General features: G+C 53.6%; 1 protein-coding gene across 1 annotated transcript; it reads right to left on the bottom strand.

Annotated features, from left to right (window-relative positions):
• Positions 1–1,514: 1,514 nt before the first annotated feature.
• C8H8orf74 (chromosome 8 C8orf74 homolog) lies at positions 1,515–25,542 on the bottom strand. The gene is given in 4 exon segments (XM_059070957.1): positions 1,515–1,766; positions 4,364–4,767; positions 23,804–23,996; positions 25,474–25,542. Coding segments are annotated over 4 exon segments (897 nt in total). The 5' UTR covers positions 25,522–25,542.
• Positions 25,543–26,491: the final 949 nt, after the last annotated feature.

The raw sequence follows: 26,491 nt of genomic DNA, 5'->3' as shown, positions 1-26,491 counted from the left end.
ACAGGCTGGGGTCCCGGTCAGGCCTGGGCCGGATAGGATGGCCGCTCTCACACTTGCATCGGGGCTGTAGTGGTTTCAGGCACACAGTAGACATGGATGTTGAGTGTGGAGTGATGTGGGGTGAAGGATGAATCCATGGATGAATGAATGAATGAATAAAAACATTGAAGGAAAACCTGGATCTTAACACGCTCTCTGCAGCAGCAAGATGAGGGGGCAGAAGAGTCTGTATTAGCCCTCCCGGGGGGGTCCCCTTCCCAGCCGGGGGTCCCCTGTCTCCTGGACTTCTTTCGGCGGCTCCAGGGCTGCTGACATGCCCACTCCAGGGTTCCCTATACCTAAATCCAGCCTGGCCTCCCAAAGCAGACCAACTCTGCCTGCGAACGTGTAAACCCAGGCACACCTTAGGGGCAAGTCCCAGGGAGCAGCGGTGGCCCTGGAGAGCCGGGTGTGACGGATGGGAGTCCTGCACGGCGGCCTGGCCCGGCGTGAGCAAGGACCACGCAGCAGACGGCCGAGGAGACGGAGCGGGTCTCTGGCCCGGAGAGAGGCAGCGAGTGGTACCATCCTTTCTGCCCTGATCTCGGGGGCCACAGTCACCTGTCAGCTCTACAGCTGCATTACGAAGCCAGCATCCACAGGGTTTGTGAGTCTCTCTGCGCGAGGCCCAGTGCTGCAGGCGAAGAAGCACAGATGAGAGTCCCGAGGCCTGAGCTCCAGTCCTGCTGCTTTCACTGCCTCCCTCTACAGCTTTGAGGAGGTACTCAGCCCCCTCGAACCTTGAACCCCTTGAACACCGAGAAGAGCTGGCCGTGCTTGGTCTCTCCCTTAGGATGTTAACGTGGGAGAGGGGGGCCTTCCACACTAGCCAGCAGGCCTCCCACTTGACAGGAGAGAGACCTGGGCTCAGAGATGAAGGGACACGAGCAAGGTCACGCAGCCGACCAGCGGGAGAGCTGGGTTCAACGCCCGGTCTCTGAGGTCTAGGATGGCACCTGTTCCTCTGCTTCCAGCTAAACGATGTGGATTTACACAGAAGGAAGAGTATTGCAGAGGCGCGGGCTCTGCACCCTCCAGCAGGTGACCCGGCAGGCAGGGCAGGCTGCATGTGACGGATCGCCCTGTACAAACCTCAGAGAGGAAGGAGTCCTGGCACCTGTCTGCACCCGCTGTGCCGGCCGCAGGTCCTCCCTGGCATCCGGTGTTACCCTCCCTCTTACCTGCTGAAACCCTCTGGGGGCTGTCCTGCTGCCCGTGTCTGAGCTCAGGCTCAGTCAATGATGTTTGCCTGGGCTGACAGGACAGCCCTCTCCTCCACGCAAGGAAAATCCATTTGGGTTGGACTTTCAGGGGGTATCAGATGGTTTCCAGCAAGAAGATGGAGAAAATAGGATGAGTGTTGTCTTATTTCTTTTAATTGCTAGAAACCGCTGATCCATTGGGCGCTGGGCACAGCACATAATCCTTTTCTATCTGTCAGTGGCTCTTCCTCAATCAGAGTCTGCAGACCATGGTCACCGGGGCCTTCTACTTCTTTGCTTTTGCTTTTTCCTTCCTTTGTTTGCTCTGTACAAATTAAGAGCTTCATCTTGGCCTGACTGGCCCGTGACGGGGAGCAGGGAAGGGGTAGGAGCGTGGAGGTTTAGAGTCTTCTTCTGCAGTTTCAGGTCCCAAATATCAAAGGTTATCTGTATCTCATACTGCAGCAGCTCCTTCAGGCGTTCAATCTGGATGTGAAGGGCCTCGTCGATGAGATTTTCTAGCTCCTGAAAGAAATGGAATGCGGCTGGTGAACGGGGCCTGGGGAAGGCTCAGGCCGTCTGCAGACAGAGTACCACCCCAGCTGCCACTTCTCAACACAGCCGCCTCCTTTCCCAGCGTGCTGGGACCTTCCACTCCCCCACAGACCTACTCTCCTCTTGTCTCCACCCCACTCTGTGCCCTGGGAGGCTGACTTTCAAGGTGTGCATCAACTAGCTCCCTTGACCTGTGGCTGCTGGCTGAGTTGAGCCAATGGGAGACCCTGGCAGGAGATCTGAGGGTGGGGAGAGGATGAAGTCTCTCACCTTCCTGCCAGCCAGCCGGGGGTGGGCGTGGCCACAGTCCTCTACCTGCAGCTGCACTTGCCTCCCTGCGGCCCTCTCCTACAGCTCTCTTTTCGCTTCTTCCCTCCTTCCTTCAGGCGTACTTTGTCACTCACCCCATCTGAGTGTGTCACTTATTGTTCACGCCGTTCTGGGCTCGGAGGCCAGCCCCATAGCCCCTACTTTCTGGTTAAGTTCCAGTTTTTATTTTCCTTGGACCCCACAGCATGGCATGCGGGATCTTAGGTCCCCGACCGGCGATCCAAACGGCACCCCCTGCAGTGGAAGCTCAGAGTCATAAGTACTGGAGGGCCAGGGGGGCCCCTGGTTAAGCTCCATTCGGATGCCAGCCCCCTACTTTCCTCTTCTGCTCTCATCTCATTCTCACATCTCAAAGCTCCAGGTGCAGGCTTCATCGGAGGGGTCAGGGGAAATTGCTCAGAGAGTGGGTGTGTCCCCCAGCTAGCCAGACCGGGGAAGGGTGAAAACTCAGCCACCACGCGCCGGCTTAAACAGGAGACCCTGTCTGTCATCGCAATCAGGATCACGGCATCATACAATCCTGGTGACCGGGAGCGTGTAGCTGTGTTTCTCCAAGTTCCCTGCCCAAACAACAATCAGTAGCGGAGAGGTCATGCTTGTCCTGGGAGTGTCAGGGGACATACCTTGAGTACCTGGTTACCTACAAGTCATTGTTTTGAGATCTCATATTTTAACTTAGAATCGCACGCAAAATCTCACATTTGCCCTAGAAAAAGAGTGTTCTTGGGCTTCCCTGGTGGCGCTGTGGTTGAGAATCCGCCTGCGGATGCAGGGGACACGGGTTCGCGCCCCGGTCCGGGAAGATCCCACGTGCCGCGGAGTGGCTGGGCCCGTGAGCCGTGGCCACTGGGCCTGCGCGTCCGGAGACTGTGCTCCGCAACGGGAGAGGCCACAGCAGTGAGAGGCCCTCGTACCACCACCAAAAAAAAAAAAAAAAGAGTGTTCTTCCCCTAGGGCGTCGGGGAGGATTGGGCTCCAAGAAGATGCACTATGTTTATCCTGCGGTGTTGAGTGTCCCCAGCTCAGGGGCACAGAGCGGAGGGGACTCTAGCCTACAAGCTCCACCTGGCAGGGACCAGCAGGCAAGCAATGGAGGCCTGCAGGGGAGCTGGGGGGAACAGGAGAAGGAGGGGAGGCGGCCCCTTCCACCCATGGCCTTGCCCACAGATCCTGGAAGGTCCCTTGAAGGAGGTGGAGACGAGCCGCTGCTTGTGTTCTGTTGGGTCCCCGCTCAATGCACGAAGGGCAGCCGACGCGCTGTTTACCGGGAAGACTTAAACTTAGAAGAGCATCATTCGTTCCATTGTATTAATTGTTGTTTAGAGATTTCCCCAATGTCTTATGCATATTTAAAGGAACACTTCCCAAAGTCACCCACTCTTTGGCGGACGGTTCAGAACCAGAACGCGTCTGGAACACAGAGTCCCCGAGACTCCCCGTCCCCACCCCCGCTCAAACCTCCCCAACACACGTACACATATATACACACATGCACATACTTGCCTCTGTGTTCAAAAACAAGCAACAGTGATGCTATCCGTGCCTACATACAGTTAAAAAATGAATTAGACTCGGCCAGGCCCTCAAGGGGTTGGCTGCCCTGGGACCGAGCTGGTCGCTGTTTTTTGAAGACCTGGTCATCAGGGACTCTGGCTCCCGGAGCCCCAGTGGTCCTTAAGACCTGCCGAGAGGGCAGCCAGCTTCCTAGCTCCACACACACCCCTGGGCCACTGGCTCCACCCCTCCCCCACCCCGTCACATCACTGCCCTGAGCCGTCTGTCCCCTAAGGCCCTTCCTTCATCCCCGCCCCCGCCCCGCCCAGGCATCATCCAGGGATGCTGGCTCTGCAGCAGATAAAGGGCACTGAGGAAATGCATGCTGGCTCGCAGCCTGGGGGCTCTTTCGGCAGCATCTGCCGTGGAAAGGACTTGGACTTTGGGGTGAGCCAGACCTCAGGAAAATGTAAACTCTACCCCAGGCTAGCTTGGGGACCTTGGGCCGGGCGATTTTAAAGTCTCCGAGGCTCAGCTGTCTCATCGCTGAAATGGGGCCGTGAATTATACACCTCAGGGATGTTTCATGAAACGTGCACGCAAAGCCTGTCCCCTTCTGCCCCCTCCTGGGTGTGTGGACCTCTTGCGGGCCGCAGGGTCCAGCCCGGACGTCCTCTTTGTGGGAAGGGACGTTGGCGGGGGGGCAGGTGAGCCTCGTGCCGCCCCGAGGACCCCCACCTCACCTCTCTCTTCGGGACCTGGTGCTGCCGCCCGCGCGGCTCCGGGAGCGTCTCCTGCAGCAGATGCTGCTGCTCTAGCCGCAGGGCCTCCCTCAGCTGCAGCAAGCAGGCCCGCTTCTGCACCTCGGCTGCACGGAGCTCCACCACCGGCTGCTCGTGCTTCCAGACGGCCTGGTCCTGGCCCACAGCCAGCGGGAGGGCCTGGGGCGGCACACACACCTCCAGGTGAGGGACGGTCAGGTTGACGTCCTGGTCCTGGCCCGGGACCTACTGGTAGAGTTTGTAGTGGCGGATGAACGTGTCGTGGAGGGAGTCGCACTGGGCTGTCAGGCGGGTGGTGCTCAGCTGCCCCTGGTAACCTCTGAGCTTGTCCCCCAGGGTCGTCACAGCCTCGGTGATGGAGCGGCCTGTGGGCACAGAGGGCTTTGTACTCCAGGCAGTGCAGGGCTTGCCCAGGGAGACTCTGGTTACGCGGCCGCCTGTGGGTAGACTGCGGCCCAGTCCGGACTGGAGTGCCAGGCGTGGGCAGAAGGGGCAGATTTGAGTGGCAGGACGGATGGCCGGATGTGGAGGGGGACAGAGGGCTGCCCGGCTCCCAGGCTCTTCCTGGGGACCCCTGGGGAGCAGGGGCGGGGGACACCAAGAGAATATGGTAAGCGTGGGACATCTACCTCTGTCGTGACCCCTGTCCTCAGACACCTCCCAGTCTGTGGAGGAGGAGACTGTTGAACAGATGACATCCCCTCTTTGTCCTCAGCCCCCAACTCAGGGCTCTGTGCTCAGTAGGGGCCGATAGGTATCCAGTGAGTAAATGAACAAATTCTGACATGAGAAGTGTGGTGAAGGAGCTGTTCATTTATCCCTTCAACAAATATTCATTAGGGGCCTTCCTTCCATGTGTCGAGAACCCATTTATGGTCCAGGAAGGTGGTGAAAGGCTGGGGGGAAACACACAGATAGCATAACCCTGCTCAGGGCTACGTAGGGCTGGGCAGGTGCACAGTAGAAAGAAGTGACTTTCTCAGGGAAATCGGGGAACAGTTCCCTGAGGAGGTGGTGAAGGAGCTGAGGTGGGGAGTGTCAGAGGAGTTACTGGGCAAAGAGAGGTGGAAAAGAATGAAAGCAGGCAGGGGAAACAGCCTGTGCAAAGGCCCTGTGGTTGGATAAAGCGTGGCCCATTTGAGGAAATGAAAGGCTGGGGGTTGGGAGGTTGGCAGGCTAGAGAGCATCCGGTGGGTCCCACTGGTTCTCACAGGGGCCTCCCAGACCACTCCACCCCCACACCACACCCTTATCAACTGGTTACCTTGCTGTATTAAGCAAAAGTTGAAAGTTAAATTTACTGAAAATAGTTTTTAAGAAATTAATTTTGTCTATTGTTTTGCCAGAAAAATAACAGTTTTGAATGACATTTTAAAATTTGATTGCATTGCTCTCATCATTATATATCTGTATAAATTCTTCTTTGCATACATAATTTATGTATGTAAATAAGTCACATTAAAATTTACTCAGAAAGTATAGTTAAGTTCAACATTGACAGCTTTTCAGTTTTTAATCTAACTTTAAAATGTCATTTAGTCATCTTTAACCTTGCATCGAATACAAAGAGTAAACTTTATATGTATAAAGCACATATACATACAGTATATAATCAGACATACAGAACACCTAGGATATTAAAATTTGATAGCAGTGGGCAGTGAGGGAAAAACATCTAAAATGGCTTCTCAGAAGGATCCAGCAATCCCACTTCTAAGTATATACCCAAAGAAATGAAATCAGGATCTTGAAGAGATATCTGCACGCCCATGTTCATGGCATTATTTACAAGAGCCAAGATATGGAAACAGCCTGTGTCTGCCATGTCTGTAGATGAATGAATGGTTAAAGAAGTTGTGATACACACACACACACACACACACACACACACACACACACACACACACTAGAATACTATTCAGCCTTAAAAAAAAGAAGGAAATCCTGTCATTGGCAACAACATGGATGGACCTGAAGGAGATTATGCTGATTGAAGTAAGCAAGACACAGAAAGATAAATACTGTGTGATTCTACTTGCATGTGGAATCTAAAAAAGCGGAACTCGTAGAAGCAGAGGGGCAGGAACGGGATCCACACCTGGTTCAGAGTTTCTGGGAGGCAAGGCTGAAGTCTGGGGACTGGGCTGGGGGACAGGTGGCTTGAGGCCTTCAGTCTGCAGAGGGCAAGCTGTGTAGGTTGCATTGAGAGAGCTGGACTTCATCACAGAAGCTGGGCTCTTGAACCGGAATTCACGAAACGCAAGGACATCCAAGGGAGGGCTTCAGGACTGACCGGGACCCCGGAATTGCATCTAGAATTTTGCATGCACGTTTTTTCTGGGGAGAGTGCACATTAGAGAGAATCATCAAATTCCTAAAGGAAAAGTTAAGAATCTCGGCTCAGAGCTGCGGACCACTCAGGGGCATTAAGCTGAGAAGCGAGATGTCAGGCAGGTATTTCCGTAGGATAGTATGTGGAGGACGGTGGGGATGGCCAGTGAAGGTGCCCCAGGGGGCAGGCAGCAGTGTGAGGTCATCGGTTTCTGATCATCGAAGCTGCACTTGAGGCCTGTATGGAGGCATCTTTGTGTGAGCTTGGTGAGTTGAATCATGGAAACTTCTTTGGGTTCTGAGGAACTGAATTTGCGGGAAGGCACCCTGCTCCTCTTCCCACCTGGCCAGGCAGCGCGTGGGGCTGGGGTCACCTGCAGATATGGGCAGCCCCGGCTGCCTCGTTCGGCTAGGCCAGCCCTGGTCCTCTCCACTGGGCCCTGGCAGCCATGCACGGAGTCCAGGCTTGAATCAAGGAGTGCGCGAGCCCCGTCGCGCTAACACCCACGGGTATCCCAGCTGCCTGTCATCCTGGCAGATGCCCTCCTACGGGCTGGGCCATGGCCTCAGCCACAGAACACAAGTGTGGGCTTTGTCCCGGGTCTTCTAAACAGGGAAGGACCCCTGGGCTGAATTCTAACTTTCAGCCCCAAGACACTCTTTGGACCAGTTCTGGTTTTCAGCAAAAATTGTCCCAAGCTGGCTCACGAGACACACTTGGCCCCCAGACCTCCCTCTATTTATCACGGGCTGAGAAGCCCCTGCTGACTCAGAAAGCCAAGGATTAAGTCTCAGGGAGAAGCCTCTGGCTTCCGGAGGACAGATCTGTCCTTGCAAGTTGCTCTTCAATTACAGGGAGTGGCCTTCATTTGCATTGGCTGCTAGGAACTTCCTGAAGACGGTCCCCAAGGGCCTGGAGGCCAGCACCTGCACCTAGCGCAGGGGAGGGGAGGAGGAGAGCGCGGGGGTGGGGGTGGGCGGGCAGAGCGTGGGTGGAATAGCCTAGTTGCTCCAGAATCAGGGCAAAAAGGCACTGGGCCTGGACCGGGCGCTCTGGGCTCCCTCCCTCCCATCCCTCACGGGCTGGGGCTGGGGCTGGGCGAGGGCAAGCACAGGGGCGCATCCTGCGAGGCTGGGAAGGGAGAAGAGGGGCTGTTCCTTCAGGGTGGGGGAGGGGGAGGATCCAGCTGCCACTGGTGCCCCGTGACAAACCAGTTTGTTTGCCTTGGTTGTGAGGAGGGGAACCCAGTCAGGCTGCAGCCTGGCCCGGCTTACCCTTCTCAATACCCGAGCACCCATCAGGGCAGCCCGGGATGGTGGGAAAGGAAAGCCCACCGCCTCACCCTGCACTTCACCCCCATCCGGGGTCCTGAATGCTGCTCCCTGCCCGCCTTTCTGCTCTTGAGGAGGTTCTGCCAAACTCATCCGCCCCGCGGCGGCGCCGGTGCCAGCTCAGGAGGGGTGTGTTTTCTTTGGCGGGGAGAGGACTTTTGTTCAGGGAGCTCCCTCTGTGGCCCGCATGCCCTGGGTCATCTCAGGCTCCGCCCAACTCCTCCCAGCAAGGTGAGCAGATGTAGCCACCATCCCCCCTTTACCTGTGAGAGAAACCGAGGCTCCAAGAGGTCAAGGGATTTGCTGCAGGGCACACAGCTGGTGAGTGGTAGAGCCGGAGTTCCAACCCCAGCCTGACGGGGGCAAGGTCCCTCTCAGCATCCAGATCCAAGAGGCTTGGGCTTGCTTTGCAGCCCCTGGAGATGGACACTGGAAGGGCCCCCCAACCCTCTCGGCGACTCCAAAGGTTGTTTTGCAGCAGGTATTGCATAAAAATGCATGGCCTTGAACACATGTTGGATCCAGGGAAATTAAACAGATGTCCTTAATATGCTAATGAGCTCAGCAAAATATGCTAACAGGCTCAGAAGGGTTGAGCCTATGCAATGTTTCTTAGATTTAGTTGAGGCAAATACAGGCAGACCTCGGAGATATTTCAGATTCAATTGCAGACCGCTGCAATAAAGCGAATATTGCAATAAAGCGAGTCACCCGAGGTTTTTGCTTTCCCAGCGCCTATGAACGTTATATTTACACTATACTGTAGTCTCTTCCGTGTGCAACAGCCCTATGTCTAAAAAACAATGTGCATACCTTAATTTAAAAATATTTTATTTCCAAAAAATGCTAACCGTCGTCTGAACCGTCGGCGAGTTGTAATCTTTTTGCTGGTGGAGGGTCTTGCCTGGATGTTGATGGCTGATCCGCACTCTGACCACAGTACCAACGATCTGGTCGTACCGCACCTTGCCAGCCACGTGCTGTTTTCAGGCACATTCCCAGTCACGAGGAGGCCCCCGGTGCGCACAGGGCAGCCCCTGGCCTGAAGATGGCCTTTGACTCCGGGGCCGTTCCTTAGAGCTTGGTGTGGTTTTAAGAGCACAGACGGGGGGGTTCACACAGCTGTGGGCTCACAGCTTGCTTCTGCTTCTTAACCACTTGCGTGAGTTATTTTGCCTCCCTGGACATCAGTGTTCTCATCTGTACAATGGGGGCAATAAAACCGTCTACCTCGCAGGGTTAGATGTGGGCATATGTGACAGAGCTTTTCGAAGCGCCAGGTGCACGGGGCACTCAGTCATCGTGAAGATTCTAGGCGTGGCCTCCGGCTCCCCGGGGATTCTGAGCTACTCTGGGATAAATCTGGCTTTCCAGAGGATCCCGCATGCTCCTGGGGCAATGCATTCCTAGAGCTTGGTTCTCCTCGATCCACTCTCTCCTAGGTCCTCACCTGGAAGCTCTCTCTCCCTTGCTGGGGGTGGGTCATGGGAAGCTGATGTGCTTTTTCTCCTGGCCACACCGGCTGCTGAGGGCAAAGGACGGCTGGGAGTTGGCTGTCCCCAGTTAGGGGGTTCAGAGGGTAGAGGAAGGGGCAACTCTTCTGGTGAGACCATTTACTGAGTGACCCAATAGTTCATAGCTCTCCCCAACAACTCTGGAGCATTCTCTTCTCTCCCTCCCTGCTACTGTGAGCGCCTCGGTGGCAGGAGCCTGCTCGAATGGACCAGATTTCCCAATTCCAGAGGATCTTTCGCCAAAACTCTGGACGTGTAGTTGTTGCCCAGTGTTCGGCTCTCAGTAAATAATAATACAACCAGCCTACCCGAGGAAGCTGACGCTTAGTGTATCTATGCAAAATCAGGACTCAAACCCAGATTTGCCAGCTCCAAGGCGCGTATACCTCAGCTACTGAAGTATTTTTGAGGAGCGAACAGAAGATATGGAATATACAGAACTACAGTATTTCCACTAGGGCTTTTTAATTTTTTTTTTTTTTTTTTTTTTTTTTTTTTTTTTTCGGTATGCGGGCCTCTCACTGTTGTGGCCTCTCCCGTTGCGGAGCACAGGCTCCGGACGCGCAGGCTCAGCGGCCATGGCTCACGGGCCCAGCAGCTCCGCGGCACGTGGGATCTTCCCGGACCGGGGCACGAACCCGCGTCCCCTGCATCGGCGGGCGGACTCTCAACCACTGCGCCACCAGGGAAGCCCTAATTTTATTTTTATTGTGGTCAGATATACACGACTTAAAATTTACCATTTTAACCATTTTGAAGTGCACAGGTCAGTGGCATTAAGTCCATTCGCTTTGTTGTGCAGCCGTCACCGCCATCCGTCTCCAGGACGTTTTTCATCTCGCAAAACTGACACTCTCCCCCCATTAAACACTAACTCCCCATTCACCTTCTCCTTCCAGCCCCTGACAACTCTTGTTCTACTTTGTCTCTACAAATCTGATCACCCCAGGTACCTCATATAAATGGAATCATGCAGTATTTATCTTTTTTGTGACTGGCTTCTTTCCTTTAGCAGAATGTCCTCAAGGTTCATCCATGTTGTAGCCTGTGTCAGCATTTCCTTCCTTTTGAAGGCTGAATAATATTCCATTGTATGTACAGACCGTATTTTGGTTATCCATTCATCTGTTGATGGGTTGCTTCTACTGTTAGGCTATTGTGAGTAATGCTGCCGTGAACAAGGGTGTACAAATATCTGTTCCAGTCCCCGCTTTCACTTTTTTTCGGGTATATACCCAGAAGTGGAACTGCTGGATCATAGGGTAGGTGTACGTTTAATTTTTTGAGCAAGTATCCTGCTGTTTTCCCATTCACTGGGTTTTTTGTGTTTGTTTTAAAGATAAACCAATAGTCACATTAGAGGAAAAATCTACCCGTACTTTAAGATTTAGAAAGACTATGTTGTCCTTTTAGAGATTTCCTCCCTGTTCACTTTCCTGGGACTCAAAGGGCAAACACAGGGTCGGGTATTTTAAAGACTGTCGTGGGCTTTTGCCCAAGTTCTTCTCTTTCTCCATAGTGGTCCCCTGCCTTGTCTGCTCAGCAAATGCACCCCTCACCCCCATTCCTCAAGAAGTTGGCTAATGCTAAAGAGCTTTGGCAAGAAGGACTGCCAAAAGTCTGGGGCCAGATGATCTCAAGGTTAACGCTGGGCTTGTCTTTTACTGTGTGACGATTTGCAAGTTACCCAACCTCTCTGAACCTCAGTTGCATCATCACTAAATGGGGACAGTAGTACCCACCCAACAGAGCTTGGTGTGAACATTAAATGAGATGATCCACGCGGAGGGCTTGTACGTCAGGACTGCTGAGTGGATGTCCTCTTTTCTCCACGCCCTGGCGCGGTGCTCTGGCAATGCTTGCTGGAGAACGGCTGAGTGAGTGGAGCAGGATTAAGCTGATTTGGGAGGGTTCGGAGGTCAGAACGGGAGCCAGCAGGCGGAAGGCTCAAAGAGACAGATTTCAGTTCAGAAGCAGGAAGAAATTTCTAGAAGCAAGAGCTTTATCAGTGGAGAAGTAAGGAGGCATTTAGCTGGGGAGAGAAATCCTGAACAATATGTGTGTGTGTGTGTGTGTGTGTGTGTGTGTGTGTGTGTGTGTGTGTGTGGTGGGAGGAGCCTTGGATCAGGTGACCTCTCAGGTCCTTTTGACTCTAAGAAGCCATGGTGATTTCCACGGAGCTGACAGTCCCCTGTAGCCACATCTAGGGCATCATGGGTGCCCTCTGCAGCCATCTCAAGTTTGGTGAGGGGCCTCTGACTTTGGATTTCATCCTCATCCTCGAGATGAAAACGACCACGTAATCCCACCGTCTCAGGGACAGGGCACTGTACTGAGACTACAATTTGGCAACTTCTTACCTGTCCCTTGACCCCCCTGCTGCTGGGGAACTCAGAGACCCACCGACGCGTCCAGCCGCCCGAGCAAGAACGTGGCCAATTAGAGGGAGGACAGGGAGTCATTCCAAAGGGCCAGAGCTCCGGTCCCCGGGGCACCAGTACCAGCTACCCACACTCGGGCACATCCATGCAAGAACACGTTAGCCGACGGGCACAGCTCACCCTCTGGGCTGGGCCTACGCCACCTGCCGCATCGGAGCCGTCCTGCTGGGGGCCGGGATCCCAGGCTCATGCTGGGAGTAGCTCCAGGTGACCGAGCTGGGAACCCAGTCCCCCGGTGCCCGGCTCCCCCCGCGCGCCAGCAGCCTCCTCCCGCTCACCGCAGGGCTGGGGGCGCCTCAGCTTCTTACGTGCCCTGTGTACAGATCCCTCAAGTCAAGATGGAAGGTCGCACGGCCAGGGGTGGAGGCGGGAGGGCGGGGTAGGGGCTGTGCTCTGCTGTCAGACAGACCTGGGTTCAAATCCTGACTCCACTTGGACCTGGGGCGAGCTAGTTAAACTCTCTGGGCCTCAGTTCCTTCATCTTTAAAATAATGCCCATGACGTACGGTCACAGTGAGGCTTACAGATGCTACATGCGGAAATGCCAGGATCTCTGTGCCCTCCTACGCAGCAGGGACAGCCCCTCGGGGAAGGTTGGGGAAGGTTCCACGGCACGGTTTTGGTTTCTGGCCGATTGACGGGCTTATTCTCACCTGTGGGCTGTGACCCCACTCGGTGTCAGGGGCTGTGTTAACACAGTGCCCCCAACTCCCCCTCACCTCCGCCCAATTCATATGCTGAAATCCTAAGCCCCGGTCCCTCAGCATGTGACTGAACTTGGAGACAGCGTCTTTACAGAGGGGATTAAGGTGAAATGAGGTCATGTGGGTGGCCCTAATCCAATATGACTGACGCACGCGCGCGTTTATAAGAAGAGATTAGGACAAGACACACAGACGAAAGGCCATGTGAGGTACAGAATGAGGAGACAGCCACCCACAAGCCAAGGAGAGAGGCCTTGGAAGGAAGCAGCCTTGCTCGCACCTTGATCTTGGACTTCCAACCCCCAGAACGATGAGAAAACACATTTCTGTAGTTGAAACCGCTCCGTCTGGGGAACTTGGTTATGGTAGCCCGAGCAAACAAATCCTCTCAGGGAGGGATGTCTGGAATGAGAGCTGTACCTTTGCCCCAAGAGATGCTCTAAGATCTCAGTCAGCGGTTTCCGTGGAAACTTCCACTCTCCGTCAGCAAGGTTGCCTCCAAAGGCCCCTCCTACAGGTTTGGTCTGAGAGGCGTGCGGTTCAGGCCGCTGGACAGGCAGCCTTTCGGGAAGACAGAAGGGCCCCTGCTCTCTGCGGGGCCGCTCCCGAGTGGCTGGAGGCTCGCCAACGTGGGTAGATGCTCGGGGCGGGCGGCGTGGCCCCGGGCATGGCCCTGAACGCGCTGGCAGGGAGAGGTCGTGCAGGGAGCTTGGGGAAATCATTGCCTCCCTTCAGCCCCGGGCTGTCGGGGTCGGCTGGGGTGGCTGCCTTCCATCCTACAGCTGCCTGGATGACATTTCCGGGAGAATCAGGAGTGGCCGCGGGTAGGACTGCAGATGCCAGCGCCGTGACGCACATCACCGGACACTCGCCTGGCCGCCTTGTGCCTCCACCGGCCATTGAGGCCCACTTCCTCCCAGACTCAGGAATTGGGGGCCAGGCCAGCAGGAAAGGGGTTCTTCCTAGCCCAGATGCCCAGGCAGAGCACCCGAGAGAAGCCAGGGCCTGCCAGATGTCGAGGATGACAAGAAACAGAAGCTGCAGGGTGGCTGAAGTGGTGGGTGGGCAGGTGGTCACAGGCCCCGGGCGAGAATCTGCACCAGCTCGGGTGCCTCCAGCCTTGAGTGAAGCCTGAGGCGGGGGGGGGGGGGGAGGCTGCTCCCCACCCCCTTCCCCTGCTGCAATGTGCCCGTCGGAGATAAGAATCGTGGGGCTTCCCCAGGCCCCCTGAATCTCTGCAGCTCCCCGAGATCCCCAAATGCCCCAGCATCTCTCTCCTCTCCTCTCCGGGACCCGAGGCAGGTTATGCAAGATGTGCTGCTTCCTGTGATTTCCTCCCACCGGGATGGAGCTGGCAGCCTTCTGTCCCTCTGTGTCCAGACTGGTGACTTCACCCCGGGCCCCAAGGACGCAGCAGGATGGGATCTGCCTGGGGCTTCCCGGAGGCTGGCAGAGGAGGTGCCGACTAAAGGACTGAGACCAGAACGTCCTGGTGAGCCATTTGCCAGCACGGAGTCAGCTTATGCTTTTGAATAATGGGCCACGCTTTCCCTACCGGTTCTGAGACTCGATTAGGCCGGGAGATAAGCCGAGCTGGCAGCCGTCCTCGTCCTCGCAAAGCTCTGAATCATTGTTGTGCAAACATGACCCTCCTTAAAGGCTGTCTGCCAACTTTGTTACCTAGTATGCAAACAGAACTCAACCATCACTAGCCCTAGATTCACCCCCAACAAAAAAAGAAAAAAAAAAAAAAATTCATCCCTGGAGAAGCTACCTTCCAAGAAGAGGGACAGCCCACTGTGGACTTTAGCCGAAACAGAAGCTGGAAGGTGAGCTGGCCGCCCAGTGTGACCCCCGGCTGTCTGCACCCCACGGCCCACGACCTGTGATGGGTGGGATGCACCTGGGGGAAGGGGCAGGCGGGACACGAGATGAGAAGGACTAGAGCTCATTTGGGATCTGACCTTCCTGCCCCTGACGGCCGGGGTCCCCTAACAGGGGGAATGAAGAGACACATCTCATGCCGGTAGGCACTGGGCCCTCCCCACCAGTGTGCCCGAGGGCGGGGCAGCTGCATTAAGGGCCGGTCTGGACCTCCCTTCTGTGGGCCCATGACTTGAACCCATCTGCAGTCCTGCCTGCAGGGGGAGGGAGAGACAAGAAATGGCCCAGACAGCTAGACCACGGTGTGGGGGGGCGGGGGGGCCGCGTGCAGCCACCTCTGGTCCCCTCTGGCCTCTGCCATGCGGGCTGCCTCACCTCCACGCCTGGTGGGAGCTAACCTTTGCCGAGCATTTCCTACGTGCCTCCCACTCTATTATATTCTGCAGGCCCTGTCTCTTTAGTTTTTCTAACCGCCCTATGAGTTAGAACTATCATGGCCCTATTTCAGAGGGAAGGAACGGAAGGCACAGAGAGGTAAAGTACTGTTCTCAAGGTTGCACAGTAATGTGTTGGAGGCAGACTTGAATCCAGGTCTACTGACTGCAGAGTTTGGTGCCTGATTGCTCGGCTATGCGGCCTTTAGCCTGGCCCAGCCTGGGCCTGGAGCTGATGCACGGTGAGGGGGAGTGTCTGGGGGAGAAAGGAGGTGCCCGCTGAAAGTCCAGCCCTGCCTCTGAGGATTGACGCTCTTGTGAGTGTTCCAGCGGTGGGTTTCTGGGAGGCCGTGTGGGCGTGGCTCTGCGGGGCGACGTCGGGCCAGCGTGGCCGCTTTCTAGAGCAGCAGGCGTCATCCTGATGACACCGTGGCGCGGCCGGGGGTGCGTGGGCCTAGCTCAGGAGGCCGGGTTCTCGGGTGGCTCTCCCCTGCCGCACCCACACTCTGCACCCTCCAAGCCCAGAGTCAGCCGCAGTCGGCACTCACAGCGGGTCCGTTAGCGGGAGGTGGAGCCGGGACCGTCTCATCTGCCTCTTTTCTTGCAGCCCCACTTCGGGGACGAGTCTGCAGTTTGCTTTACCTCCAGGCCCCCTGCTCCCTGCCCGTTGTCCTGACACGCTCCCTGCGACGCATCTGAGGAGAAGGGGCCTCGGGACCATCTCTGCTGCTCTTGAGAAGGGGCTGAGGTGACTCCTGGACGTTTGGAGGCTGGTGTGAAGTGGGGTCTGCACAAAGCACGGCCAGCCCCACCTGATCGATCCGGCCATCTCGGAATCACATCATCACCCCCGTCACATCTCCGGGTCTTTGTCCCTGTGGTCCCTCCTCTCTGAGCGCTGACCAGGCACCCAGCGCTGTGCTGTGGGCTTCACTGTCATAACCTCAGTCCTATGATGTGGGCGCTCTTGTTTTTCTCCTTCTCTCGATGTGTAATTAGAGGCTCAGAGGTGGTGTGGCTGCCCGGGACCTCATGTCCTGCAAGGGACTGAACTAGGATTTGAGTCTTCTCTCCAGGTTTGGAGCCTCCAGATGGACGCTTATCTTCAGGGAGTCCAGTTTCAGACACTGGGAGCCCACCCAAGAGCTTCTTCCTCCTTGATGTTTGTACCAGCCATGTTTCACAAATTTGGAGCTGATTTCAAAGTAAGAGGAAAATCTTGTAAGCTGGATGTCCCAGGATCCAGAGTTAAATAAAAGATGCCAGAAGGGGACTTCCCTGGTGGTCCGCTGGTTAAGATTCTGCGCTCTCACTGCCAAGGGCCCGGGTCCAATCCCCGGTTGGGGAACTAAGATCTCACAAGCCAACAGTGGGCCAACACTGACAAGACAGAGTCACCGGGGATGATTGTAAGGTCTTGCGTATGCATTCAACATTGCCACGTGCAAGGGCAGGATTGGGAAAATGGCTAGGGGTGGTGCACCGCCCGCCCAATACGATCGTGACGTTGATGCTGATAAAGAAAATATACCCATGGGCTGCATGAATAGGAACGTCATCACCGGGACAAGGGTGATGGTAAAATCCCTGATCACTTACTTCATTGATCAATTCGCAGGTGGTGTTGCGGTGGGTCTGGGTGCCGTACGTTAAGAATGATATTGACAAACGGGGAAGGGCAGAGAGAGAGGGGAGCCGGGGTGGGGAGGTGGGGTGGAGGGGTCTATGCAAATGATGCAGTGTTAAGAAGGATAAAGACAGGAAATGGAGTTATGGGAACATATGTATATGTATAACTGATTCACTTTGTTGTAAACGAGAAACTAACACACTATTGTTAAACAGTTATACTCCAATAAAGATGTTAAAAAAAAAAAAAAAAAAAGACAGGAAATGGCCCAGGGGAAGATTCTGAGCAAGGGAGGCTGCCCAGTATCTCCAGTCAGAAGCTAATGTGCTTTGGTCCTTCTCTCACCCTCCAAGATGGCCCACGCTCTGTCTATGGAGTGTTTTTTGTTTTTTTTTGTTTTTTTTTTTTTTTTGCGGTACGCGGGCCTCTCACTGTTGTGGCCTCTCCCGTTGCGGAGCACAGGCTCCGGACGCGCAGGCTCAGCGGCCACGGCTCACGGGCCCAGCCGCTCCGCGGCATGTGGGATCTTCCCGGACCGGGGCACGAACCCGTGTCTCCTGCATCGGCAGGCGGATTCTCAACCACTGTGCCACCAGGGAAGCCCTATGGAGTGTGTTTGTCTGTGAATAAACCTTCTTACTCTTTAAAAAAAAAAAAAAAATGATAAAAGGCACTTGGGGAAGTCCGGTCGACACGTGAAGATGTAATGGTCAGCGTGTATGAAGCCCATTCAGTATCTGCAGGGCCAGCCCACTGCTTCTAGAGGACAGACTTCGGGCGTGTGAGTAGAAGGTCCGACGGGTGTGACTAGATATGAGCAGGAGTTCCTACTAATGAGAGTGGTTGTAGAAAGGAATGAATTGCCTCAGAAGGAGGGAGCTCCCCGTCACTTGGAGTGCCAGCAAAGGCTGGCAAAACCTCGCTGGCTGGTTGCGGGGTGTCCCTGCAGTAAAGGGAATTAGATTTTCTAATCACCGAGTCTCCTAGCAACTCTAAGGTTTAAGTCTACCAGACATAGATCTGCTGTACTGGTAAGGTATGTGGTAGCCAGAAATACTGAAAGCGCCAGTGCAATCTAATCTCCTCAGTGTGAAGTTCGGTGTTTGCATCATCAGCAACTGTTTTTCAAGGGCTCAGCCTGTGCAAAGGCTCTGATGGAAACTTGAAAGAGTCCGAGTTCCCACCTGCTTGGGGCTGACGTTCTTTCTCCTGCTCTCGGTGTTTGTTCTGGACAGAAGCCACTGCGGAGCTCAAACAGCGGGGCTGAACTCTGGTAGCCAGGCGTTGCTGTGAGCAGTGGGGGCGGGACCCGGAGGGACGCCAAGAAGGCCCCGAGGGGGTGTCTGGGGTGGGATGAAATTTCCCAGGGGTCTCTGAAACCAGCCCATGAGCACTGCCATGTCTTGCTTAAGCCTCCAGGCTGGGACCACTGGGTTGGAACGCTGGCCTGGAGGAGAGACCTGGAAGGGCACCCGGGCAGCTCAAGAAATAAGAAAAGGCTGATGCAAGTGCACGAAATATGTGTGGTAGGAACACTGAGTGTCTTGAAGCAGAGGAGTGATGGGATTTTATTTGTGTCTGAAAAAAAACCACGGTGCCGTTTGGTGAATGGGTGCAGAGATACAAGATGTGAAAGCAGTGGACTGGTTAAGAGGTGGTGGTGGATGAGGACGTGGTGAAAAGTGGTGAGGCTGGACGTTCGGGTGCTGCTGATAGGACAGGTGGGTGAGCTCTGGGTGCATCTGGGACGAGGCATCGTGAGTCCTGTTTGCTTGGCAGCTGTTTACGATCTTGGTCAGAAGGCCAGTGGAGGACCTCAACTTACAGATTACAAAACTTTCATCCTAAAACAATTTTTCAAAATAAAGAAAAGTTTCCCCAAAAGTACATAAGGCAGTGTGATATTGGCAAAACAATAGACAAATAGACCAATGGAGCAGAATAGGGCCCAGAAATAGACCCATGCAAATATAGGTGACTGATCTTTGACGAAGGCGCGAAGGCAGTACATTGGCATAAAGACAATCTTCAGTAAATGGTGCTGGAGCAAGTGGACATCCACATGTAAACAAGCAACGACAAAAGAATCGACGCAGACCTTACACCCTTCATAATCATTAACTCAAAACGGATCACAGATCTACACATAAAATACAAAACTATTAAACTTCTAGAAGATAACAGGAGGAAATCTAGATGACTTTAGGTCTGGCAATGACTTTTCATATACGACACCCAAAGCATGATACATGAAAGAAGAATTGATAATCTGGACTTCATGAAAATTAAGAAGTTCCACTCTGCAAAAGACAGTGTCAAGAGAATGAGAAGAGAAGCCACAGACTGGGAGAAAATACTTGCAAAAGACACATCTAACCAAGGACTCTTATGCAAAATATACAAAGAACACTTAAAATTCGACAATAAGAAAAACACTTGACTAAAAAAAAGGGTAGGGCTTCCCTGGTGGCGCAGTGGTTGAGAATCCGCCTGCCGATGCAGGGGATACGGGTTCGAGCCCCGATCCGGGAGGATCCCACATGCCGCGGAGCGGCTGGGCCCGTGAGCCGTGGCTGCTGGGCCTGCGCATCCGGAGCCTGTGCTCCGCAACGGGAGAGGCCACAGCAGTGAGAGGCCTGCGTACCGCAAGAAAAAAAAAAAAAAAAAAAAAAAAGGGGTAAAAATCTTAACAGACATCTCACAGAAGAAGATATACAGATGGCAAATAAGCTTATGAAAAGATGCTTCACATCGTATGTCACCAGGGAAATGTAAAGTAAAACAATGAGAGACCACAACACGCCTATTGGAAGGGCCAGAATCCAGAACACTGACAACGCCAAAACCTGGCAAGGAAGTGGAGCCACAGGAACTCTCATCCATGGCTGGTGTGGGGGACGCAGAATGGTGCAGCCACTTCGGAAGACAGTTTGGTGCTTTCTTACAAAACTAAACATACTCCTACCATATGATCCAGCAATTACCCTCCTTGGTCTTCACCTAAGGAGCTGAAAACTTATGTCCACGCAGAAACGTACAGATATTTCTTGCAGCTTTATTCCTAAGTGCCAAAAGTTGGAAGTAACCAAGATATCCTTCAGTAGACGAATGGATACACAAGCTGGGATATATCTAGACATTGGAATATTCTTCAGCCCTTAAAAGAAAGTAGCTATCAAGCCTCGTTAAGACATGTAGGAAACTAAAATGCATATTACTTGTGAAAGAAGTCAGTCTGAAAAGGCTACAGACTGTATGATTCCAACTATATGACATCCTGGAAAGGTGATACTACAGAGACAGTAGAAAGATCTACTTTCTGCTCATTGAGGGGGAGGGAAGGATAAAGAGGCAGAGCACAGAGAATTTCTAGGGTAGCGAAACCATTCTGTATATTTTAATGGTGGATACACACCACGATGCATTTGTCAAAACCCTTAGAATGCATAACACCAGGCAGGAACCTTAATGTAGACTATGGACTTTGAGTGATAATCAAGTATCTGTATAGGATCATGGACTGTAACAGATGTACCCACTCTGTGGAGGGGTTATTGACAATGGGGGAGCCCGTGAGTGTGTAGAGACAGGGTTTCTGTGAGGAAACCTCTGCACCTTTGCTCTATTTTGCTGTGAGCTTAAAACTGCTCTAAAAAAATAAAGTCTATTAAAAAAACAGAACAGGGCTTCCCTGGTGGCGCAGTGGTTGAGAATCCGCCTGCCGATGCAGGAAACACGGGTTCGTGCCCTGGTCCGGGAAGATCCCACATGCCGTGGAGCAACTAAGCCCGTGAGCCACAACTACTGAGCCTGCGCGTCCGGAGCCTGTGCTCCGCAACGGGAGAGGCCACAACAGTGAGAGGCCCGCATACCGCAAAAAAAAAAAAAAAAAAAAACAGAACAGCCTGAAACCATAAAACTCCTAGAAGAAAACGGTGAAATCTCCTTGACGTTGATCTTCACGATGAGTTTTTGGGGGGTATGACACCAAAACCAAAGGCAACAAAAGTAAAAATCAACAGGTGGGACTGCGTCAGATTAAAGCTTCTGCACAGCAAAAGACATGATCAACAAGATTCAAAGGCATCCTACAGAATGTGAAGAAATATTTGCGAACCATATGTCCCATAAGGGGTTAGCATCCAAAATATGTCAAGAACTCATACAACTCAGCAGCAAACACCCGAATAGTAAAATATTAAAAATAAAATAATAAAAATGGGGAAAGGATCTGAGTACGCATTTTCCCATAGAAGACATACAGATGGCCAGCAGGCACATGAAAATGTGCTCGACATCGCTAATCGTAAGGGAATGCAAATCAAAACCACAAAGGGATCTCACCTCATACCTATTAGAATGGTTATCCTCAAAAAAACAAGAGATAACAAGTCCTGGAGAGGGTGTGGAGAAAAGGGAACCCCTCTTGCACTGCTGGTGGGAATGTAAGTTGATACAGCCACTATGGAGAACAGTATGGAGGTTCCTTAAAAAACTACAAATAGAGCTACCACATGATACAGCAAACCCACTTCTGGGTATATATTCAAAGGAAATGAAATCACCCTTGAAGAGATATCTGACCCCCACGTTCACTGCAGCATTATTCACAATAGCCAAGGTATGGAAACAACCCATGGATCCACTGACAGACAAATGGATAAAGAAAACGTGAATATATACTATATATATGTGTGTGTGTATATATATATATATGTATATGTGTACACACACACACACACACACACACACACACACAGGAATATTATTCAGCCATAAAGGAAGGAAATACTACCATTTGTGACAATATGGTGAACTTTGAGGGCATTATGATAGGGAGAAAAGTCAGAGAAAGACAACTGTTGTGTGATCTCACTGATATGTGGAATCTAAAATAAACTGAACTCATGGAAATAGAGGAGAGATAGGTGGTTGCCAGAAGCATGGGTTGGGATGTGGGTAAAATGGGCGCAGGTGGCCAAAGGTACCAACTTCCAGTTATAAGATAATTAAGTCCTGGGGATATAAGGTACAGCGTGGTGATTATAATGAACAATCCCGTGGGCCTCTCTGGTGGCGCAGTGGTTGAGGGTCCGCCTGCCGATGCAGGGGACGCGGGTTTGTGCCCCGGTCCGGGAAGATCCCACGTGCCGTGGAGCAGCTGGGCCCGTGAGCCACAACTACTGAGCCTGCGCGTCCGGAGCCTGTGCTCCGCAACGGGAGAGGCCACATCAGTGAGAGGCCCGCATACCACAAAAAAAAAAAAAAAAAAAGGCACCCAGGGACTTCCCTGGTGGCACAGTGGTTAAGAATCCGCCTGCCAATGCAGGGCACACGGGTTCGTGCCCCGGTCCGGCAAGATCCCACGTGCCGCGGAGCGGCTGGGCCCGTGAGCCATGGCCGCTGAGCCTGCGCGTCCGGAGCCTGTGCTCCGCAACGGGAGAGGCCACGACAGTGAGAGGCCTACGTACCGCAAAAAAAAAAACAACAAAAACAAACAATAATGAACAATCCCGTATTGTAGATTTGAAAGTTGCCAAGAGAGTAGGTCTCAGAAGTTCTCATCACAAGAAAAAAAATTTGTAACCAGGTGAGGTGATGCCCGTTAAACTGACTGTGGTAATTATTTCGCAATATATTCATATATCAAATCATGCTGCATACCTTAAACTTATACAGTATTGTACGTCAATTATATCTCAATGAAGCTAGAAAAAAATAGTACGAAGAAAAATTTCCCCAACTACTTTAAGAATAAGGGATCCAGCTAATGCCCCACCCTCCAGGACCCTTTTGCGTGCATTTCCTCACACAGGGACATTCATAACCGCAACCACGAGAATCCGGAGAGCACCGTCGACACGGCACTACTGTCCCATCCCCAGACCTCACCCAGGTCTCTCCCGCTGTCCCAATAACATTCTTTACGGCAAAGGGACCCAAATTGGGACCACCTGTCGTGTTTAGTGGCCACGTCGCCTCAGCGCCTTTCAGTTTGGAACAGCTCCTCTGCCTTTCCTTGGTTCTCAAGACCTTAATGCTTTGAAGCTTACAGGAGAGGGGCTTTGTGCAGTGCCCCTAATTGGGAGTGGTTTTTTTTATGACATCACGTTCTGAGTCTTTGCTAGAAGCATCACAGAAGGAGGCTGGCTAATTCTTTTGCATCCCGTCAAGCGGCAGAGTGTTCTGTGTCCTCTTACGGATGGATCATTCGATTAAGGAGGTGTCTGCCAGGCTACCTCACTGTAAAAGCGTTCTTTTCCCCTTTGCAATCAGTGAGGTTGTCGTGGGGAGGTTCTTGGGAAGTGCATAAATATCCTATTTCCCATCAAGCATTCACCCACTGGTCTTAACACCTACTGATGATTCTTGGCTGAGTATAACTACGATGGTGGCCATGGATTTGCTCAATGGATGAATCGGCAACCCAGAGCCTAAGGGGTGGACAGATGTGGCCACATCCCCTTGTGCCATGGATCATGGGGAGAGAAGCTTACCCTCTTCTCCTGGAGCCCAACGCAGGGTAGGGGTGGGAGAGATGCTCCCTCCATAACCTGACTGTGGTTCCCCCATCCCTGCCAGCAAGCTGACGCCTGTAGAGGATTCCCTCAAGACACTCAGCAGAGCAAAAACTGATTCTGGGAACAATTTGCAGTCTCTCAGGAGTACAGTGAAAAGTCAATGAAGGGCTTTAAGCAGAATAGTGACACATTTATGTAAAGCAGAAACAAAACAAAAATTCAAAATTATGGTCCCTCCTTCTCTCTTTTCTAAAACAAAAATTAACTACCCTCTGAGCCTGCTCTCAACTAGCTGCCCCAGAGGTATGGGTCTAATGATGAAGTTCATACTACAGTGTAAATGACTGACTGAAAAGCAGACACCCCTGGTTGCTTTGTGAACAGCTTGGGGTGGTGCAAAAGTTTCCACCGGGGAGATCAGGGGTAAGACCCAGCAAGGACATTCTGTTTGCTCCACTTTCCAGAAAATCTGGACAGGGACCCTCTTTGTGAGCATACAAGGAGGCTAAATGCCAGGGGAAAAAAGGAAGGGGCTCCAGGCGCCTCGGAGAGCTCCTGGGGTTGTGTGCCCTCCACAACCTCGCTGACTCCTGCCCTGGATGCCCCGTACCTTTGGTTTCCTTGAGCAGCTCTTCTGTGAACTTGACCACCTGGGCCACCTCCACCCAGGGGAAGCCTTTGCCTACAGCAAAGATGATACTTTCGTAGAGGGTGTCCAGCAGGATACTTCTGCGGGAGTCTCTAAGCTCGTCGAACTCTTCCCAGTTCAGCAGTCTCCGTAGGTGCTCCCGACCTTCTGGCTTCTGCAGGGCATGATATACAAGGGGTGGAGGATGAGACTGAGGAATCAGGATGCCACCGTCACTGGGCAAAACACGACTGGGGGCCCAGCATCCAGTGATCCATGAGGGGGGGTATGCTTGGGCAGAATTCATCTTTCATTTCTGGACAGGTTTCCCTCACCTTTCTAGCACTGCTCGTTCCTCTGGGTGTTCTCATGCTAGCTGCTGCAGTTCCAGGTTTGTGCACCTCCGGCAGGCCTCAAGTCCTGAATTATTATGATCCTTGCTTCCCCTTCCCTCAAACAAAAATTGACATTCCTCTGAGACGACTCCCAACTAACTGCTCCAGAGATGGCGATCTGGTCATGAAATTCATACTAAAGTGTAAATGACTGGCCAAGAAGAGGTTTGGAGATGCAATGCTTTAGCAGAGAAATGTGTCTTGCTTGGTGAAGCTAGGCGATAGAGACTGGTCAGGGTACCTCTCATTCCCCTCTATAGGTTAGGATTCGTTTTACTTGAGAGTTCGCCTGGCCCTTCCAGAAAGGTTCTCAGAGATCACCAACACATGTAGGAGAATCAAGTGCCTTTCAAGGAGGGGGTAAGAAAAGGTGAGGCATGAAGTGGGCAACCACCAAACGTCAGAGCTCCCCTGGGGTGAGGGGAGGTGGAACTGATGGAAGACGGTGCCCGAGTAAGGCCCAGAGCCTTGTCTCAGCCCCCGGTCACTCCTCTCTCCTCCCCTGCAGCCCTTTTAGATCCCTAGGTTGGCACCTGATGGGACAGCTGGCTGGAAGATCCAGGGAAGGTGGTGAAATCACAGGTCCTGGGTCGGGGGCTTCCCCAACAGTTTGAGGCTGCCAGTCAGAGGCTGACCTGTGCACACAGCTGGCCTGGGGTCTGTTTGCCTGAGGTCTGCAGCAGAGCCCTGACGCTACTCTGTGGACAGCTCAGAGGCCCGGGCCCTGCAGGCTGGATTCTCTTCACTCCGCGGGTACCTACCTACCTTGCTCATGTGTTCCGGCCTCAGAAATGGTTCTGAGAAACCGTCAAAATCTGCCCCCTTCTTTGCCCTAGAGACACAGACCCCACCCTCTACCACACACACACTGCCTCCACACGTTGGCATACAATCCCAGGCGGCTCACAGGGCCCTGGAGCTCCGGGTCAAGGTGGCACCCCTGTGTAGAGCCCCTGGGGCCTCCCGGGCCCTCCTTGGAGTGCGGGTGGGCACAGTGCCTCCATGTCCACCTCCTCTGTCCCTCCACGCAGGCTCTGCTGCATCAGCGACTGTCATTGTGGGCCCGGAAAATAGCCCTAAGCTCCAAGGGCTGGGAAAACTTTGGCCCGGCATCCCCCGGGCACACACCCGTGGTGGGCGGGCCTCAGAGCCAGCGTGCTGGGACAGGAGAGCTGTCCGGGGGTCCCTCGGAGGACACATCTCACTCTTAGATCACTCCGAGCACACGTCCTTTGAAAAGTCACGTGTTCTCTTCACCTGAAATTGGAAGACTTGTTTCACTCCCAGGGGTGTCAGGAGTGCCATGGCCTCTACATCCAGTTGCTAGGAGACGTAGCCAGGACTGACTCAGAGCTTCAGGAACTGCTGCGCTGAGGGTGCCTGCTTTGTGAGGTCATGAAGACCCGCTTAGAGGTGGCTCTCCCAGGCTGCTTCCTCTGGCCCCTGCTCTCCAGCTGGCGCTGGGTCTCAGCTCCCCACACCTGCTCAGCGACCTGGAACCCTTTCTTATCTCCAGCCTCCCCCTCATAAACTGTTCTCCTTCAGGCGGTGAGCCTTCTCAGGCTTTCCTGTACACACACACACACACACACACACGCATGCTCGCACGGATCCCCACGCTCTACATCCTACCAACCCAAGTCCCACCCCCCTCCTGCTAAGCCAAGCCCCGCTTCCCTGCTTCCTTGCACAGTAGGGGTCTGTCTCTGTGGAAAGGTGGGCCTCCTTTTGCCGTCCTCAGCTCCTCCCCGGGATCTGGCTTCCGCCCACTTCTGCACTGGCCAGCGGCATCACCACTTCCTGCCACATGCATCCCTGTTTTGTGTTGGGTGCAGAAAACAGCTCTGGGGGGTGTCCCCGTGCAGGGGCCAAACACCCGCATGCCAAGGTCTGTGGGGAGCTGCTCTCGCTCTCCTGCTTAGCCTTGCCCTCCTCTGTCCCAGAAGCCCAGCTGGGGACCTGAGGGGCGAGTCCTGCTTCCCCTGCCTCCGTGCCCAGGAGCCTCAGGGGGGAAAGCCCGGGGCTCTGGGGGGGGGGTCCCCGGCTGAGCTGTCTGGTCCTGGGGGTGCCTCTACTGGTACCTGCCCAGGCTCTTTGGTGTCGGGCCTGGCCGCGGGGGTCCCGGCCATGAGTGAGAGCTCACGGGGGTCCCAGCATGCACCACGTCAACCACTCAGAGCCATAATTCCCGTCGGCCACGGGGCTCCCCCTTCCTTGGTCACGTTACTTCAGGGCCCTCGCTGCCTCTCCTGCCACTGGGAAGACCTGGGTTAGG

Source organism: Kogia breviceps, chromosome 8 (assembly GCF_026419965.1).
Source record: "Kogia breviceps isolate mKogBre1 chromosome 8, mKogBre1 haplotype 1, whole genome shotgun sequence".
Classification (NCBI taxonomy): domain Eukaryota; kingdom Metazoa; phylum Chordata; class Mammalia; order Artiodactyla; family Physeteridae; genus Kogia; species Kogia breviceps.
Note: the sequence above shows the minus strand (reverse complement) of the source record. Positions and strands in the feature narration are given on the sequence as shown.